This window comes from Hyperoodon ampullatus (assembly GCF_949752795.1).
Source record: "Hyperoodon ampullatus genome assembly, chromosome: 6".
Classification (NCBI taxonomy): domain Eukaryota; kingdom Metazoa; phylum Chordata; class Mammalia; order Artiodactyla; family Ziphiidae; genus Hyperoodon; species Hyperoodon ampullatus.
Window position 1 is genome coordinate 18,234,829 of NC_136919.1, and position 20,857 is coordinate 18,255,685.

The 20,857-nt window shown below is 44.9% G+C and overlaps 1 protein-coding gene across 1 annotated transcript in view; it reads right to left on the minus strand.

Annotated features, from left to right (window-relative positions):
• The window catches only part of PAPPA (pappalysin 1), a gene marked incomplete at both ends in the record, with an annotated part of 252,378 nt that overhangs the window by 171,096 nt on the left and 60,425 nt on the right, over nt 1-20,857 (minus strand). The window contains 3 exons of the mRNA XM_079706315.1: nt 4,419-4,540; nt 11,130-11,322; nt 20,336-20,629. Of these exons, the coding sequence (XP_079562441.1) occupies nt 4,419-4,540; nt 11,130-11,322; nt 20,336-20,629 (609 nt within the window). The remainder of the gene's footprint in view (nt 1-4,418; nt 4,541-11,129; nt 11,323-20,335; nt 20,630-20,857) is intronic.

A 20,857-nucleotide genomic window follows, 5' to 3' on the forward strand; every position in this document is an offset into this window, starting at 1 on the left:
GGGAGGGGGAGGGGAGGGGAGGGGGAGGGGAGGGGAGGGGGAGGGGAGGGAGGGGAGAGGAGGGGGAGGGAGGGGAGGGGGAGGGAGGGGAGGGGGAGGGGAGGGGAAGGGGAGGGGAGGGGAGGGGGAGGGGAGGGAGGGGAGAGGAGGGGGAGGGAGGGGAGGGGGAGGGAGGGGAGGGGGAGGGGAGGGGAAGGGGAGGGGAGGGGAGGGGAGGGGGAGGGAGGGGAGGGGAGGGGAGGGAAGGGAAGGAAAGGAAAGGAAAGGGATGAGGGAAGAAAGGAAGGGGGAAGGAAGGAAAGTACAAAGGAACTGTTGCTTCATTACCAATACACATCTGTTTGTATATATGCTGACAAAATGAAAAGTTACATGTTTATATAAGCTGTCCACTAGAGATGAGGCCATATAGGTATGTGAAATATATTTATACATACCTATGCTGATTTAAATTTACATTTATGATGATCTATACAGACATCTATTACATATCTTTGTGTATATACACCGTAGCTGTTGACACAAATATAACAACTTGGTGTCAGGTTTTTTCTAGATGAATACTTTAGCACACCTGAAATATTCTGGGCAGAAAAATGGGGAAAATATTCATACAAGTAAGAATGAAAACAGCCAGTGCCATGTGTTAAATCTCTCATGAAAAACCCAGGAGTTGCAATGTATTATAGGCTTGCATAAGTGATCTTCACTGAAATTTGAGTCGATCAGATCTAGCTATCTAATTCCTGAGCTACAAGCGTATCATGGTATTGAATACCTCAGAAAATATTCATCTATGAAATATAGTTTTTGCTCAAGAGAAGAGAAAATAGGTTTCTTCTTGGTACAACCATGTTCTGTGGCCAAAGGCAAGAATCTCTGTGATTATATTTACCTGAAGTTCACGAAATGGAGTTAACGGAACATAGTGAACGTGCCGTAAATATCTGTTAAACGAAGAATTTTCTATCATGTTAATATGGAGTTAAAATAATGTTAAAACATTAATAATAACATTAATATGGAGTTAATATCATGTTAATATGGAGTTAAAATATCACAGCTGGAAAGGCCGTTTGTTCTACGGATAAGATGCTATCTTCGGAGAAGCAAAGTGACTCACTCAAGGGCACAGAGCACACTGATGGCCAGACACAGACCAAAATCCCATCCTCGTCATCCCCCCCACACCCATGCTCTTTCCCCAACCCCAAAGATACTCTGGCATCGTTCACAGACTGGGGAGTTTTATGTTAGTTTGGGAAGTCCAAAAACTTAAACACGCAAAGATAAATAGGATGAAAATGAGTTGAGAAATAAATTGCAGAGTTTGGCTCATGGAAAAGTTTATTTCTTTAAGAATATTAAAAGGGTCTGAGCCAAATGGATCACAGAGCCTGTAATAGGATGCTCTAAAAAAAGAACAGAGCCTTTTCCTGGCCTGCCTGTACTAAATTTGCATATCCTGAAGGAACACCCGGGGCTTCTGGGTTTCCTTGGAGGCCTCAGTCAACTCAGGGTACAGGGGGCGCTCAGCACTTCAGTGGGACTCCGCTCTGCATATCATGCTTGAAGAGGGTCAGGGATGAACCAGGAACAGACCTAACCAACTGACAGTTTGGTTGGATGCAGGTGTGGGGAGATACCAGGAAGTTATTTCTTTCGTTCAAGTGGTAGAACAAACCAAGATGATTTTAGCCAGAAAAGTCTCAGGGTAGAGTCTTGCTACTTCTTCCTCCCAAATCTCTCTCAATTCCATTGATTCTTCTCCAGTATCACCGCCATTGACCTCATCCAGGCCACCGCCATCCGCCTGCTGGATTCCTGAAACAGCCACCTGGATGCGCCCTTTCCTCCATCCACTCCTCCCCCAATCTCTTCGCCACAGAGCAGCCCAAGACGATCTTTCTAACAAGCACACACCTCACCATACTGGCACCTGCCAAGGCACGCGGCATCTCCTCACTGCCCTCAGAATAAACCAAACCCATCCTCATCCGGACATTACACATATCACCCCAGTCCAACCTCTCCCTCACCCACACCTTCCTTTTCATACTCCAGACCCATTTAAGTTCTTACCCCATTATTGAAGAGCTTTTGTTTATGTACGTTATATCTATGAGTCGTTACCACATTGTGGATTAAAACGGAGAAACTTTAAAACACAAGAACACATAAATATGTGTCCCATTAGCTGTCAGAGCAGTAAAACATCGCATGCCATGCAGCTGCTGGGAAGCTCCACTGTACACTCAGGAAAGAATGAGCGTGAAAAAGGTCAACAGTGGCATAGCATTATTATGAAAATACCTTTGGGCTTTGAGGACACACTACAAAGGCTTAGGAACCCCGTAAGCCTCCAGATCACACTGAGAAAACCAGTGCTCTAAACATATCCAACTTCTCTCACATTCTTAAATGTACCTCGTTCACTGGTGTGTTAACATTTCCTGGGAGGCATGAGTCTCAATTCGGGACGAGGTCCCCTACGCAGCACAAGCCTCATCACAACTCCGATGGTGATCGCCCGCGTACTCATCTGACTCCCCTATTAGACAGTCAGCTCTGCCCAGTCCGTGTGCCCAGCACAGTCCCTACGGTGGGCAGAGATGAGATGGGTTCACTCCTTGCGTGGAAGAGACCCATACCTTCTTCTGTGAGAACCCAACGTGGGTTCGGTTTGGGTGAAACAGTTACCACTGCAGATTTCAGGAAGAACTTTCTAACAGATGGAGCTAGAATGGGAAGGCCAAGGATATACACGAGCTGGTGCTGGGAGAGCCTCGGAGAGGAAGGGCACAAAGGGGATTCCTGCCCGGGGTGGGCCCTGGGGCTGGATGACCCCAGGCGTCCCTTCCACGTCTGACAGCCTGTGATTCTGTGAGGCTGAGCTAAGGGTTTCTCCCAGGCATCCCTCTGGCTTTACATTCCGGATGAATTTGTTTAGAGTTCCCCAGTTCGACTCTCATTTTTATTTTAAGCTCTTTTAGAAGATAACAGAGCACAGCGCTGTCATTTTTCTCCCTCACTTTTCTCTCTGATCCCTCTCCCTTGCTTTATTCTATCTCTGGCTTTTTCTTTTTCAACCTTCTTTCTAAAAATATAAAGGGAGACGGGGGAGTTCTCACCGAACCTCGGTGAGGAATCAGATTCTGCTCCCTCTGGTGGACTGGGGTCCCCACCCAAAGACAGCTGGCAGGAGCTGACCTGCATAGCAGAATGAAGGACAGAGAGGGGGCTTCTAAGTGCAAGTCTCTGAAGGCAACGGAGGGTGAGACAGAGGACTGAGCGATCTCCGCCAGCCTGGCTCCAGGGACTAGACCTGGGCCCCAAAGAAAGAGACACTGCAGGAGGAAACGGAATAGGCAATTTTCCATGAGATTCTCTAAGTTGCAAGCTCTCTTCCTCCTGGGCCAAGCGACAGTGCAACAGAGCATTGGGTGAAAAGCAGTTTCTTAATTTCTCTAGAAAACTGAGGGGCAGTGAGCTGTACTGTAAGGTAGCACAGAGATTGTTGGCTCCTGGGGAGGCCTGGGAGACGTCCCTGTGCAGGGAAGGTCTGGTCATGGGTGGAGCCGCACCCGTGGCAGTCATGAGGTGCTTCCTTCTAGTGCCTTGCGGATAAATGGATCCTGAAAAGGAGGTTTCACGGAAGGAAACCGAGAGGAAGAGTTGTGACACATGTAAGAAGGCCCTGGGTACCCAAGAAGTAACTGTAGAAGAATCAAAGGCTAGTGATGTGTATTGATTCTAACGTGACCTTGTTTATGTATGCCCTCACAGGCTGTCAGGGTCTGGGGCATATATAAACATACACATACTGTGTCTTATCAGGTGTGTGGCCTTGGGCACTTATTTAATACCTCAGGGAATTTGTTTCTTCATATGTAAAGTGGCATGACAGGCTTAGTTAGGACAGTGCAGGTGCTCAAAAGCCTTGTGTTGAACAAATGCATGAATACTGGCCTTGATGTAGGGGAAAGGGTACAAACTCCTACTGATACAATGAATAAATTCTGGAGTTCTAATATACAGCATGGTGACTATAGTTAACAATACTGTATTGAAAATTGCTTAGAGAGGAAATCTTAAATGTTCTCACCAAAAAAAAAATAAAAAACAGAAGTGTCAGGTGATGGATGTGTTAACTAACCTTACTGTGGTGAATTTGAAATACATACATGTATCAAATCATCACATTGCACTCCTTAAACTTACACAGTGTTATATGTCAATTATACCTCAATAAAGCTGAGGGAAAAAAAAGACAAAAAAAAAAATACTGGCCTTGTAGGGCGATCTTCAGATCAAATGAGATAGTACATGAAAAAGACCATTAAAATCATAAAACTCCAACTACATCGAAAGTGTTCTTTGCACACCCAACCAGCAAAAGAGCTTCCAGGCTGGCTTACCTTCTGCTTCCCGAGGACTCCAGTGTCCTGACGGGCCACAGGGCATCGGGGAGGAGGCGTTGAAGGCATATTGCACCAGGATTCTCCCTTCCAGGCAAAGGTCACATGCTGATCCCAATTCTCTAGGAGGCCAAGGAAAGAAGGAAAATGCACCGACTTAGGAACAGTTGAATGAGTCTCTGGCTTGACTAAGCCAAAGGCAGAGGTTACAACCAATCTATGTTCTCCAATCTTCCCTATCTTTCCCAGAGCTTCCAGAATATGACCATGAGTGAAATTCTTCCCCATTGCCCACGAGGGCCTTGTTTGGGCCTAAGTGGCTTCTGTTCTGATGGGGGATACACTTTAATTCTAAGCAGCCCAGAACCAACAGAATCAACTTACTACCTGCACTAATCTTCATTTCATCAATCATTTAAAGTTCCCTTGAAGATTTGATGTGTGGTTGTGAGAAAATCTTTTGCCCCATTGGACCTCAAATTTTATTCTTTTAACAATATCTGTCAGGTACCTACCATATGCAGGAACCATCCAGTATCCTAGGTATTAAATAGGAAGAAGGCGTGGTTCAGTTCCTTCATCTGAAAATGAGTGGGCTGAACTAGATGATGCCTAAAGAATCTTCTAGCCCTGACATTCTGGGGCTGGATGAGTCACTCTTTGATTTTACAGTCAAAGACGGTTTCCTAACCATGCCATCTAATTCATTTTAGCAGCTTTCCAAGGGGCAAGCCAATCCCTCAATGGGACCAGCCCAGCCCCAGAAGTAGAATATTACGGTGGCTTTCCCTATCATCTAGTGTCTTATGTGTCTGGATTCAATCTCCCTTTAGCCACAACAGCCTCTGGGATCCTACTTGTTCTCCAGACTTGGCTCCTGATTAGGAGACAGTTGCTGGGAAGGGAGGGGGATAAGCTCTCTCCTCATGCACGAGGGTGAGCAAGCCCAAAACTCTGTAAATCTGAGCAACTCCTACAGAGGGACTGGAAAGGGAAAATGTCAAGAAATGTCATAGCCCAACCCATTATTTCTCAAAATGCAATGGTCCTTCCAATACCTCTTTCCTAGAAGAATCACTATATTCTGGCTACCTGAAAGATACAGTGGAGGAACCCTATCTCAAGCCTTAGGGCTTCTGCTTCATAGGGAACCTCCGTAGCCCCAGGACTCACATGCTTGTCAACATCACAGTCTGCTGGTGGTCCTTATTCCTCCTCCACCCAGCTGCCAGGGAGCTCAACCCCAAACCTAAATCTGAACACTTCACGTCCCTGCTTATCTGCTTACATGGTGGTCAACATATGTAGTTTAATGTATGTATGTATGTGTGGACGGATAAATACCAGTCATTCCAATATGTTGCTAAGACCCATGATTAACTTAGTCTAGACCCTCAAACTGCAGATTCTGCATCCTCAGCTTTATCACTGTAAATATGAAGCCATACATAGGTAGAAATGTTATAAGCACACTAATATTCAGTGATAAGAGAATGATTAAATGGCCTAAGGTTAATCTGCTCAGTGGAATGGTAAGCAGTTTTTATAAAAAATACTTATAAAGACTACTAAATTTTGTGGAAAAATGCATTAGCTATCACGTTAAGTGAAAGAGTCATATTCAAAACTGTATCTATAGCAGCATCTCAATGCTGTTCTAATAATCTTAATGCAACAAAATATTATCAGCAGCAATTTCTAGGTGGTAGAACACAGGATGATTCCTCCCTCCCTACTTTTATTCCTTCTCGTTTTCTATATATTTGCAGTATGTATAAGGTACTCCTGGACTAGCAATAATGATGATTATACAAATATGCTTGCAGGCAGGGGATGAGGAGTGGAGAGAGAGGTGCTCAGCACCACTCTGGTTCCATTACAATGACCACAATCCATGCATAGCAACTCAGAGTCACGGGACTGGCTTTATGACGACAGTGAGATTACAAACGTCCTTGTATGGAATCAGGAGTCGCACCGACCTTTATGGTAATTGAGCCTTTCTACTTCTTTAGATGCTTTGTTTTAGATGACACACATATAGTCACCTGCACTTCACTGAGTTCCTGACACAGTGTAGGTTCCCAGTAAATACTTTGATGAGTGAATAAGCCATCATCCACCTGACAATAAATGTGCTTAATTTACACAGAGCTCTACCAACATGAGTGCATTCCCTCATGTTCAATCACTGGTTCATGTGTTCATTCAATATTTCATCTATTCATTCAGTGGATACTCATTGAACAGCCTCTGGTTGTTAGCACCGTACAACTACCAGACATTCACCATCCAAGGGTGAGTACATTTGGTGTGGTACCTGCCCTCACAAGAGCTTTCCATCCAGCAGAGGCAACGGTCCCTAAACAAACAGATAAATAGATATAAAAGTACAGATTCATCATTTCTAGAAGGAAAGTTGATAGATGATGTAGGAGAGAATAATGGGGTGGAGGGTGCTGGGCTTATTTAGATTGGCACAATCATAGGAGATCTTAGTCAAGGTATGGTGAAGAATGACACAGAGTGGGAGTAAAGCATTCCAGGTTCAGTCTGAAGGTATGTAAAGGACCTAAGCAAGAAAAAAGGGCTTGGTCCATAGGGGTCCTGAAAGAAACCTGAGGGGCAAGAGTCACAGATGAAGGAACGAGCAGTAGGAGAAGCAAAGGCCAGATCGTGGAAGGTGCTGTAGACTATGTGTTAGATTACACATAAAGTAATGGGAAACCACTGGAAGGTTATAACACGTGGGTGACGTGACCTAATTCACATTTTAAAATGATCAGTCTGAATGATGAATGAAGAATAAAGTGGGCACAAGTAAAAGCAAAGTCAGTAACTACATAGCAAAGGTGGGTGATCCTGAGTATGGTGGGTGACGTTCCCATTTTATAGTTAAGGAAACTGAGAATCATGAGTACAAAGTAACCACACCAAAATCATAGCTCAGAAAGTCATAGAGTCAAAATGGGCTTTACCAAAATCAGGCAGTATCTTACACACATTCAGGGAATGTACAATATGTGTTTCTAATCTTTGGCATTTCTTTGATTTCAATGGGCACCTGTATCTACTCAGACACACACACACACACACACGCACACACACTGAAATCATAGAAATACAGGATGCTAACACTGGAAGAGATCATCTTTCTTACCCAGGTTCCATGAGAATCAAAGTTTAAAGCTCCAAATCTGTGCTGTCTAATACAGCAGCCCCTAATCACGTGTGGCTATTTAAATTTAAATGAATTAAAATCAAATAAATGTAGAATTCACTTCAGTTCCTCATTTAAACTTGTCACATTTCAATTACTCCACAGCCACAGTTGACTAATGGCCACCATATTGGACACTGTAGAATGTTCTATTGAACAGTGTTTCTCTAAGGCATCCACTGTACATAATGAATTAACCTCTCTCCTATGCATCTAAGATGGTACTAGTTATGTACCATCCTGAGGAGAACTGAGAAAACAGGTACTCAAGTCATTTTCTGTGTTCTGAGATTTGGAAAAGGAACCTTGGTTGAGCAAGGCTAGATCCCCTTGAGCTTACAGATCAGAAAAGTGAGGCTGAAGAGGAAGAAGAAATGGATGAGGTTGCAAAGACTTCAGACCCAGGTCTCTTGGTCCCCAGTCCAGCATTCTTTCCAATACACCACAGCCCATTGTTCAGAAAAATGCAACCATCTAGTCAACACATGTTTGCAAGACAGATAAAAATAAAGGAGTTAAAAAAGCCAGGGGTGGCCTTGAATTATTTATTCAGTTGCCCATGTGTGAGGACACAGGCTGTGGGAGGATCTGAATATGTTTTTTTAAGGAAAACCCTTGTATTCGCTTAGGCCACAGATGTGAGGAACAGCAGGAGGACATGAGGATGGCCAGGGGCGAGAGGTTGGCATTGATGAATGTAGTGGAAAACACCAGAGATTTTGCAGGGAAAGAGAACTTTTCAAGTAGCTCAACAGCTCTGGAAAACTGTACAAGAAGGGAGCTTGTATTTCCTGAACAGAGAGCGTGTGTGCTAGGCATAGCACAGAGGTCATCCTGTTGAATTCCCCACAAAAGCCAGGTGAAGTGAGCATGGTTAGCACCTTTTATGGAACAAGACTCAGAGGGCCAGAGAGGATCAGAGAAGGGAGATGACTTGCCCAAGGTCCCATAGGCTGGGAGTGGTGAAGCTGAGACTGGAACACAGACAACTTGACATCAAAGCTCGTGCACTTTGTACTAAGCCAATTTCCACCAGTATGAACTCTGTGTGTATGGGAGAGTGATAGTTCCATTCCTTTACAACAATTTATTGAACTTGTTGACCTACTTCCTTTAGCCATAGACTATGGTCTACATAGCTGTTAACCCTAATTAGACATGTTTCTAAAATGTCAGTTTTAATTTAACATATGATAACTCCGTTGTGAAATCTTAGACTGAACAGAATAGCTATTGTATGAGCCTCAAGTACCAACTGACTATAGGTTATTAAAAACATATTGATTGAAGCTGAGGGCACTATGTAATAGAGACATATCTCATTACACAACAATTAACCCTCCAATAGGTTTCCAACAATCAGATGGTATTTATTTAATGGACAAAAACTGCTTTATGAAATACAAATTGAATACATACACAGGAAGATTCATTTACAAAACTTCCATTTTTAAGTGGAATCGAGGCCAAGCCTTGACCAAAAGTCTGATACTCTTCATTGCCACAGAAAAAAATAAATAAATCTATGGGCTGCTGGAAAGCCTGCTCTGAAGTGTCACATGAGGTTTCCCAACCCCAGCTCTAAGCTCCCAGTGAGGATGGCTGGGGAAGAGGAAGGGGGGGTTTCTACAGAGGGCCTAGGGAGTGCATTTCCTTTCCCCGTGATCACATCCATCCGGCTGTCAAATGAAGGTTCTAGATTCAGGGACTGATAGTAGTGTGGAAAACTGGAGCCCGAATTTAATGTGATGCCATGATCTAATAATATATGTTTTACACACACACATGCACATGCACACGTATACACCCATACTTGTGAGAGTTCCTTGCCACATTTTGTGGCCTTTTTTGAGGGGAGGGGTCACACCTCCTTCATAATTCAAAGTTTGGAAAGACTTAATGGAAGAACATGAGAGCCTCAGATAAGACACTGCAAAATGTGAGTCGAAGCCCAGCTCCCACCACCTGCTATGGGCTTTTGGTCAAATCTCTCCACCTCTTTGTGCGCCAGTCCCTACCTCATCTGGCAAATGCAGAAGTTGACTTCCCTGTTATAGAATTACTGGAAAGATTAAATGAGACTGTATAGAAAGCATTTAGTACAGAATCCAGTGCAGAGTAAGCACTTGATAAATGCTGACAACCACAACCATAGAGTAATAATTAATCATTAGCTGGTTATTATTTCCACCATCATCAGTGTTGTATCATCATTATTGGATAAAACATCCCCAAGAAGGGCTGGAAGGGGGGCAATATACTAATCTACCCTAAATTATAGCCGAGTTCCAAACAAAATAGAGGTCAACATCGCAGTATGTTTCATGACCCTTTAAAATCCCCTAAAGCTTGAGCTCCTCAGAGAGTCCCAATGCTGAAAGGCAGCAAAAGAAACCGTTTGATTCAGGTTTCCACCTTCAGGCCATGGAGGCATCATTAGACCCACCTTTTCAGCTGAGAATAAGACTCAGGGAGGGAAAGTGACTTGCCCAAGGCCATACCACTAGTGAGTGGCAGACAGGAGCTGAACTGAGGTATCGTGTGCCTCAGTTTATCATCCTCTGATCTTCTAAAAATTCTACCTTCAGTTCTATAAAACAACACTAGGCACAGGCACAGATTCTAATTCTACAAAAATATATGTGGGACTTCCCTGGTGGCGCAGTGGTTAAGAATCCACCTGCCAACGCAGGGGACACGGGTTCGATCCCTGGTCCGGGAAGATCCCACATGCCGCGGAGCAACTAAGTCCGTGCGCCACAACGACTGAGCCTGCGCTCCAGAGCCCGCGAGACACAACTACCGAGCCCGCGTGCCACAACTACTGAAGCCCATGCGCCTAGAGCCCATGCTCCACAACAAGAGAAGCCACCGCATTGAGAAGCCCACACATCGCAACGAACAGTAGCCCCTGCTCACCACAATTAGGGAAAGCCCATGCAGCAACGAAGACCCAATGCAGCCAAAAAAAAAAAAAAAAAATCTGTGTTGAGCCCTGCTCAGCTTAACGCTGATTCAAGAGAAAGCTAAAAGCCTTAAAAAAATTATATATATGTGTATATATATGCCTGTATATTCATGTATAATGTACCCTTCATATACTACACGTATAGGAAGGTGTTAGCCCATTAACCAGAGGCAACTTCAACTCCCGAGCTCACAGAGATGAGACCAGCACCTCCATCGCAGAGGAGGTTCTGGCGACAGAGGTTTCCATGTTTTTAATAATAAAATGAAGCTAAATATTCACCACTTAAAATATGCATCATTACTCATTAATTTCTGTTAGCGATCATTCATGTATTCCCTGACCCCCAAATCTACATCGTGCCTCTATGGACCAGTCACTGTGCTAGTGGCGGGCCCTCGTTAAACAAGATCAAGAACAAACATCACAGCGAAATCCCTCTCCAAGGCTGCTTCTCTTCCAAGTTTCCCTCTTCTTGGCAGGAGAGAGAGAGGGGCATCAACACTTCACAGGCCACACTCACCTTTCAAAGAAGTGGCCGTCGATGGGCGGGAACCACTCCAGCATCACGGAGTCGGTCGTGTGGCCCACGATCTGGGGGGCAAGGGCGACAGGCGCCGGCTTCCTGGAGGGCTGCCAGCTCTGGTACACCAGGTCCAGGTAACAGTGCATTCTGGCGACTTGATTGGGCGTGAAGGAGTCAGTGCAGTCGTCATCTGCAAGCGGGCAGAGGGAGAGATAAGAACCTCGCTGCACGGGCGGGCAGGCAAGAGAATGATGATGTCTCCTGGTGGACCGAGAGCCAGCACCCCAGCCCTTGCCAACTCAGAGCTGGCCTCTTCCAGTGCTCAAGAGTTAATGGTCTGTGAACAAATTAGTGCAGTCATCACTTCTGGAGACAGGTGAGAGGGAACAGGAGGAAGGGGAGGGCGGATAGAACTGAAAAGGCACGTCTGAGCCTGGAGAGGGAGGTCATGGATAAGGACAAGGGCAAGACAAGCTGCTTTCCACGGGGCCCAGATCCACTGGTCAGTCAGTCACACATTCCCTTGTCCGCTCCCTCCCCACCAGTCATTCAACCTCTCTCACTCATCCACTCATTTCCTTGTGTATTCACTCATTCATCCCCTCACTCCTTCTTTTACGCACTCCCTTGTTCCTTCACTCACGCCTTCACATTCATTCATCCACTCATTCATTAATTGTGCTATTTACTGATGCAGTGATACTGGCCTTCCAACAAGCTTTCTGAGCATCGATTCCATAGTCTCTGCTCTAAGCCAAGGGCCAAGGGAACGTAAAACATTCCTGCCCTCAAGGAGCTACCTGCCTAGTTATAGAGTGAAGGTCAGTTCGCTGTGTGGGTCAAGGTGGTTATAAGGCTGTTCAGGTCTGTGACCCTGACTGCTGATGAAGACGAGTCGGCATGTTGAGGAAGGTGGATGAACCGGAGAGGTTGCTGGAGGTGGAACTGGAGGGTCAACCAGGTTGCACAGCTAAGACTGAGAAAGAAAGCTGAGGCATGGCGGCAGGGGGAGCTCAGGCCTGCAGAGCCGACGTGTCCTGTGCAGCAAGCACCGGCCAGGAGTCAGGCAGACGCAGAAGCAGTCCAGGCTCAGTGTCCACGGCGGGAACACAAGGACAATGACGCCTTCTGCACAGTGCTATCCCCGGGAAATTCCCAGGCACGGGGCACTGTGCTTTGGACACGTATAACCCTCCCACTAGTTTTGGAGTAAATACTGTGATTTCTGCATTGTACAGAGGGGGAAATTGAGGCTGAGAGAGGTCTACCTGCTTTTTAAAGAGCACAGAGCTAGGGGCAGATCTGAGATTCGAACCCAGGCAGTCTGGACTCCAAGGCCACGTCTCTAATCAATATGAGAACTTCTTCCTGAGGGTACATGAGACCTTGTCTGGGCAAAGCACCCTGCAGGTGCTTGATAAACAGGAGTTGAGCCTGAGTCTGGGGGGGCTGGAATCCAATCTCTGAATGTCTTTAGATCTAACGACCTTCAATTCTAGTCTCTCTTTTCTAGGATGCGGAATGAAGGCCACGACCCGAGACTAATCCACACCCGCCCCCAACCCCCCACCCCAAGGAAGAAGCTGGACTCCCATCTCTCCCTCCAACAGCTTTATTCAGCTGCCCCAGGGGCGGAGCAAGGCGCTGTTTTGGCTTGGTTTCCAAAAACACCACTTCCCAGAGGTGTCCGCCTGGTCAGGGTTTCTGCAGCTGGGCCCCAGACGGAGGAGCACGGGGATCGCCAGATCTTAAAACAAACCCGCCACTGGGAATCTCGCAGCATAAACTCACTTCCCCTTATCAAACAAACAGAAAATAACTTTGGGCAGGTGCTGGGCAGTTGGACATGACCTTGAGAATCCAGCTTTGAGAAGGGACGGGGTACAAGGAGGTTATACACAGAAGCTGCCTCGGATCCCCTTAGCAATTTTTGACAGTCTCCTTTCCAGCACCCTGGGGAAGTCTTTCATACACTGGGTGTCCTTTGGAAAACACTGTAAAAGAGTGACTAGTTACACAAATCACTCTCAAGCCCAGACACCCCCATGTAAATCCTTGGATACCAAACGTTCTATGGGGTCCCCACTGCCTGGAGAATAGAGTCCAAATGCACTTGATGGTCTAAGAAGGGTTAGGTCATCAGGTGCATTTTCCTTTGTTACTATGAACTTTGCACTTCATCCTGAAAGCTTTGGAAAAGCCGCTGGATAGGTTACAGGCAGGAGAAGGACATGATGGCTAAGGAAGTAGGGGTTCTGTAGTTAGATTCATGCATGAGGAACCTGGAATCAGGAATCTGGAGTCAAATGATTTTATGCCCTCAGTGCTTCGGTTTTCCCATCTGTAAAGTGGAGATGATGATGATAACAAGAGTGCTTATGTCAGAACACTGCTGAGGGTTATGAAAAGTGCAACATCAAGAGGTATGACCAATGCTCAGTGAACGCTCACTGCCTCGGGACCGGGAATGGTGCCTGTGTGTGTGCGCGCATGCATATGCACTAAGTGCATATGAGGGCTGGTGAGTGCCGGAAAACTAGAAGCAGGAAAAAATAACAGAATGTAAAATATTCATTCTCTTTGATCTCACAACATCCCATTTAGGAATTCAACAGATCGATACTCATGCACAAACACGAGGGAAAACATACATACAAGGCTGTCTTTTGAAGCATCATTTACATAGTAAAAATATTAGAAATAACACATCCATCTGTCAATAGGGGGATGACTCTGTACCTTGAGGCACATGCACAGAAGAGAATTCTAATCAGTCATTTCCAAACCAAGGAAGTAACTTTAAAACTCAGGTCCCTTGTGTGTAAATTGGGGACATTTAAATCAACCCACTACTTAAGAGTTGTGGTGTGGACTCCACCAGCTGGAACGTATAAAGCATTTATCAAGATGAATGAAGAAGAAAAACTGCAATTTTTTTCCTCTCTACATTCTGATTTGTCTGCTTTTCTTCCCCCAAAGAAGCATATTTTCCTTTTATAACTTAAACATTAGCCGTTTCCATGTCTGTCAATAAAAAAGTTTGAAAAATGGATAGGTGATAGAACCTGGTAGGAGAACAGAACTGTATCTGAACTTTAAAGCTGAAGTCGGAAAATGTCCCTCCCAGGGTAGATCGCTTAGAGACTGAACTGCTACCAGAATCTTGGGTGAGGCAAGGGTTTCTGTTTATCATAAAGGCTCTGCCTCCATTAGCTAACGTCTCGGGTCAGCCCCTCTTAGCTTTCTGCCATCACAGGTTTTCCCTCCTGATATCCGTGGCCACTTGATCCTGGTCTCTAGGACCAGCCAACCCATCCTGTTCTTCTGTCCCCACGTTGTCCCCAAGCAGAAAGGACTTTGGGGGATTTCAGTATTCTGGGGGCCTGCACCAGTCCCCATGCTGTTGAAGTTGTGGCCTGAGTTTTCTAATCAAACTCTGCTCTCAAGAACAATTTCCGGGCTTCCCTGGTGGCGCAGTGGTTGAGAGTCCACCTGCCGATGTAAGGGACACGGGTTCGTGCCCCGGTCCGGGAAGATCCCACATGCCGTGGGGCGGCTGGGCCCGTGAGCCATGGCCGCTGGGCCTGCGCGTCCGGAGCTTGTGCTCCACAGCGGGAGAGGCCACAACAGTGAGAGGCCCACCTACCGCAAAAAAAAAAAAAAAAAAAAAGAACAACTTCCATCCGTAGCTGGAAGGGCACAGAGCATGGAGGTTCAGGGCCTCCACTCCCTGTGGAGCCTTGGGCACAATGCTGACCCCTGACAGCCTCATTTCTACCTGCTGTAAAATAAGGAATCATGATGCTAATGGCTTCCTGCAGCTGATGAAAGCATTTAACAAGCTAACCCATTTCTAGTGCGTGAATAACTGAGTTGCCCTTTGTAAAAGTCTCTGCCTTTTTGTTGTTTTAAAAATAATGATAATAATAGCAACAGCAATAAGTGATTATATTCACTGTAGAGCATTTGGAATGTGCTTAGAATATTGTAGAGAAATAAACGTTACCGTAAACATTACCTAGAGATAATACAATTAATATCTAGTATATACACATATGTATGTGTAGATGGATGTGAATATCTACAGTGAATTTCTGTAATTCTTATCATCACAAACATCATATATACACTTGTGATGATATATGATATATATTCCAGGTCTTACACTATACATTAGGCTCTGGGCTGTTTTCACGCTAAACAGTGAACAAAAAATCCTACTAATTGTCACTTATTGAGCACGAGTTATAGTACCAAGGACAGATCAAAAGCCTTCACCTGTACAATCACACCTACTGTCATGCAAGGTAAGGGTGATTAACCTCCATGGTATCCATGAAGTAACAGGCCCAGAGAGAAGTAACTTGCCTGAGGTCAAAGGCTAGCACACAGAGGATTCAAGTTGGTCCCCACACTCCACACTTCACACTCTGAACCACTGTGTTACTCTGCTTTGTGCCTCTCAACCATCTGCTACGCATCTTCAGCGATCACATAATGTTCTATCGTATAGGTACCTCGTGATTTACTTCAGCAACCCATTCTCTTTGGACTTGTAGGAAGCTTCTGTTTTTTTCACACGTATAAACGCACTTCTTTTCTATGCTTGGCAGACAGTAGATGCCTAATTAATAGTTGGAGAATAAACATTGCTAAGAACATTTTTAGGACTAAATCTTTAAACACATCAACTGATTTATTTCCTTAGGATATACTTCTTAGAGGTGGGACTTCTGGACAAAACGTATGTGCATATTAAAAGAGACACACAGAACAACGAGACAAGACACTTGCTCCCAAAGGCTGGGGAAGGCCTGGTTTCCACACTCTTGAGGAGGCAAGGCCTGGAGGGTCCTCTTGGTTGGCTCCCTATGGCCTATTACCTTCAGGAAGGAAAATCTGCCTTCTATCTGCCTGGGGATTATCCAACAGCTCAACGTGACCGCACTCACCCGGTGCTCGACCTGGCTTGCCCCATCACCTGCCTGGTGTCTGCTTAATCTGAGCAGGTGGGACTCTCTGAAACTTCCTCAGTATCAGAAAGGGAGCCAAATAATTCTTGCTTAAATGCAGGCTCTGCAATAGAAGGCATGCCTTGTTTTTGCTGTGTGACCCTGGGAAAGTGACTTAGACTCCCTAAGCCACACTTTCTGCATCTGTAAAATGGGTGCAATAGTAATAGCACTTACTCCATTGGGTTATTTTGAGGATTCAATGAGACAAGCCTAAGAAGTGTTTCCCACAGTGTCTGGCATGCCACAGGTACTCAGTAATTTCTGCAGACCTGCCACCAGCCATGTTCAATTAATTAAAATTACTTAGGACTAACAATTCATTTCCTCAGCCTCACTTGCCGTGCTTCAAGTGCTCAATAGTCACAAACGGCTAATGGCTACCATACAGGGCAGCACAGACACAGAACACATACAGCTTTGCAGCAAGTTGGAGGACCCAGGAAGGAAGGAACTCGGCGCAGCTGAGCCGGCAAGGTCTCCACCCTCTTGCCTTGACTGCAAACCCCCTGTGCATTGCTCTCCCCAGCCCTGAGAACCCGATCCTGGTCTGCATTTTGAATTTCATCCAGCTGCTTTTGTCACCTCATCTATCAGAGATCCTAAGGAAAACAAACATTTCAAAGTTCGTGGTTGCCTTGAATATGCTTTTGCGGGTGTAAGTTTGTTATCGTAGCTCAGTGAATTAGTTCTGCTGTTAATGGGTCACTGAGCTGAGGGGTTCCTTTAAAAAAACAACATTAAATCAATCACCCTTTAGATCTGTACAAAGGGGAACAAAAAAAGATTTAGTTTTTGGGGGTCTGGTAGCTAGTGGCAGCTCCTGACCCCTAAGAGGCCGGCAAACTTCCAAACTCATGTTATTGTTTATTTTCCATGTGCATTGAGCTGGCCAAGGAAAGGTGCTATAGAAATGGAACGTAAGCAGGGCCCTGTGAGAGGACAGGGCACCGGATGTGAGATGCAGGCTTGGCTGGGAATGGGAGCCCAGTAGGAATCTGCTTTTGAGGAAATACCCAGTACTCGGGTCTTTTTTAGAGACTCAAACCTAAGGACCGTTTATGGTGCCAAGGCTGGGTACTGACCCTTCAAGAGACCTCAGGTGTGAACTGTAGGAACCTTAAACTGGAGAAGCCCCCAGAGGTCATCAGCCCAAATGGGAAACCAGGAAGACCCACGGGCAATCATCGAATTCATTGGGTTTCAGGAGGGAAATCCTCTCTTCAAATGCAATCTGAGGCAAAACTCCAACAGAAATGGAAAACTGTTGGAAGGGGGCTCCCCTGGTTCAAGCAGAGATGGAGGCCTAGAGTCACACAGCCACTCAGGGCGGCCCCCCAAAGCATCTCTGTGGGACAGAGATCGAAAGCCACCCAAAATGCTCAATATCCCACTCAGCCATCAGCTAGGTCTCATTTGAAGAGAGGCATGAGAGTAAACGAGAAAACAAAATACTTGAAGTCATCAAAATATACAAGCAGCTCATGCAGCTCAATATTAAAAAAACAAACAACCCAATCCAAAAATGGGCAGAAGACCTAAATAGACATTTCTCCAAAGAAGATATACAGATTGCCAACAAACACATGAAAGGATGCTCAACATCACTAATCATTAGAGAAATGCAAATCAAAACTATAAGAAGGTATCACCTCACACCAGTCAGAATGGCCATCATCAAAAAATCTACAAAGATATATACAATGGAACATTACTCAGCCACAGAAAGGAACGAAATTGGGTCATTTGTTGAGACGTGGATGGATCTAGAGACTGTCATACAGAGTGAAGTAAGTCAGAAAGAGAAAAACAAATATCGTATATTAACGTGTATACGTGGAACCTAGAAAAATGGTACAGATGAACCAGTTTGCAGGGCAGAAATTGAGACAGATGTAGAGAACAAACGTATAGACACCAAGGGGGGAAAGCAGCGGGGGTGGTGGTGGTGGTGTGATGAATTGGGTGATTGGGATTGACACGTATACACTGATGTGTATAAAATTGATGACTAATAAGGACCTGCTGTATAAAAAATATAAATAAAATTAAATTAAAAAATTAGAAAAAATCTACAAACAATAAATGCTGGAGAGGGTGTGGAGAAAAGGGAACCTTCTTGCACTGTTGGTGGGAATGTAAATTGATACAGCCACTATGGAGAACAGTATGGAGGTTCCTTAAAAAACTACAAATAGAACTACCATACGACCCAGCAATCCCACTACTGGGCATATACCCTGAGAAAACCATAATTCAAAAAGAGTCATGTACCACAGTGTTCATTGCAACTCTATTTAACAATAGCTAGGACGTGGAAGCAACCTAAGTGTCCATCGACAGATGAATGGATAAAGAAGATGTGGCACATATATACAATGGAATATTACTCAGCCATAAAAAAGAAATGAAACTGAGTTATCTGTAGTGAGGTGGATGGACCTAGAGTCTGTCATACAGAGTGAAGTAAGTCAGAAAGAGAAAAACAAATACCATGTGCTAACACATACATATGGAATCTAAAAAAAAAAAAAAAAAGTGGTTCTGAAGAACCTAGGGGCAGGACAGGAATAAAGATGCAGACGTAGAGAATGGACTTGAGGACATGGGGAGGGGGAAGGGTAAGCTGGGACAAAGTGAGAGAGTGGCATGGACATATACACACTACCAAATGTAAAATAGATAGCTAGTGGGAAGCAGCGGCATAGCACAGGGAGATCAGCTCGGTGCTCTGTGACCACCTAGAAGGGTGGAATAGGGATGGTGGGAGGGAGATGCAAGAGGGAGGAGATATGGGGATATATGTATACGTATAGCTGACTCACTTTGCTGTACAGCAGCAACTAACACAACAATGTAAAGCAATTATACTCCAATAAAGATGTTAAAAAATAAAATAAAATCAAATTAGAGATTTAACTAAGCAATTCCATTGTAAAAAAAAAAAAGAAGAAAAATACTTTGAGTCAGATGTGCCACCTGGAGCCAAAGACTTCAGTCAGCCTATGGCTTGTACTGTCACCTGTGAAATGGTGATAGTTCCTACCTCATAGGTTTCTTGTGAGAATTAAATAAGATGGTGTATATTACAGTCCTTTATGAACAGTAAGCTTTTTTACAAGTAGAAATATTGTTATTGATAAGAATCAATTATATATGCCTGTTATTAGAGAATTTATTCATTTTCTTCCCTCCCTGCCTTTCTCTTTCCCTTCTTCCCTCCTTCCTCCCTTTCTTCTTAACAAACATTTTTAAAGCACAAGGCCCTGTGCTAGGTACGGAGAATACAGTGATGTATTAGAGGCAAGCTCCGCCTTCACAGAGCTCGCTTGTTTTGGTTAGTGGAAAGGAACACTTAAGTTGAATATTATAATAGAATTGGATGCTGGGCTACCATGTGCAATTTTGCAGGTGGTGCCTTACCCAAAAGCTCTTGGTTAGGTGGCCAGTAGTGAGAGCTGTGACTGCCCTAAGGAAGGAATATCTTGTTCTGATTTGCCAAAGATGTTATAAGGGCTGGAAGTGGCCTTGATATACACTAAAAGGAAGTACAGGGCATCCTAGAATCCAAAGAATGAGTCTTTAACGCTGTTACTGATGGTATGAAAAAGGGCTTTGAAAGGATATATGCAGTTAGGAGAAAAACATAACCAACTTATGTAATAATTTCATATTTGCAAAACCAAAAGCATTCTATTTTTTTCTATAATAAAACGCTAAAGGAGCATGTGAGAGTTCTGTGTTTTAAAAAAAGTTTCAAATAAATAAATAAATAAAGTTTTAACCACCACCAGGTTAGAAAACTGCAGCTGCAAAACTAGGAGGAACCCTGGAGGTGAGTTCCAAAGATTCCATTTTCTTGAGAAAAGCGGGACCCATAGAGAGCATGTGACAGACCTCAAGGCATTAGGTGATCCTGTGGCAGAGCTGGGCCTTCTATGCAGGTTTCCCTACTTTCAGTCCTGGTGAGCTGCCTGAAGTATCTTTCTGAGGAGCCCTCAGATACAACATCTTCCTTGTATCCACGAGGTGCTCACGGAAGGAATATTATCTTGATTATTTGGGATGAGGAATTGTTGGGATGAAGAAATCTTAGAAAAGGCAAGCAGCTTGCTCGAGGCTTCTCTGATCCAGGACCAGAGGCCACGTCTGACACCCAGCCCCGTGCACCCTGCAGAGTGTGGCCATTACCTGCATAGCTCATGAAGTTGCTGTAAGGAGTGTTGAAGAAGCTGTTTAAGCCACAGGTGTCGTTCCCTGGCCCCGGGTCGCCGCAGAACTTGTGTTTTGGGGCTGGGTTGGTGTCACTGCAGAGGTCTCCAGTCTCAAAGGAGGGCTCTGTCTCCATGCAGGGGTCACTGCAAGATTGGATTTCTGAGATGCCTCGGAAGATGTGATAGAGGCCCAGGCTGTGCCCGATCTCATGGATCATGGTGTGGGTGTGCCCAGGAATGCCATAGAAAGATGGATTCAAGACAATGCCACCTGCAAGGGGAAAGCCAGAGGATTAGGCAAACTGGGCACTCTGCTTCCTGATGCAGGGATCCCCAAATCAATCAAGGGTAAATGGGGTGCTGCCCAAAGTAACCACAGGCTTCTCCACCCTATGACTCCACTGCTGAGAGCTGTTACGACTTGAGGTGTTAATCACTGATTGGGTAGGAAAGAGTCTCAAAAGTCATTTTGTGCAAATCCCTTCATTTTTCAGTTGAA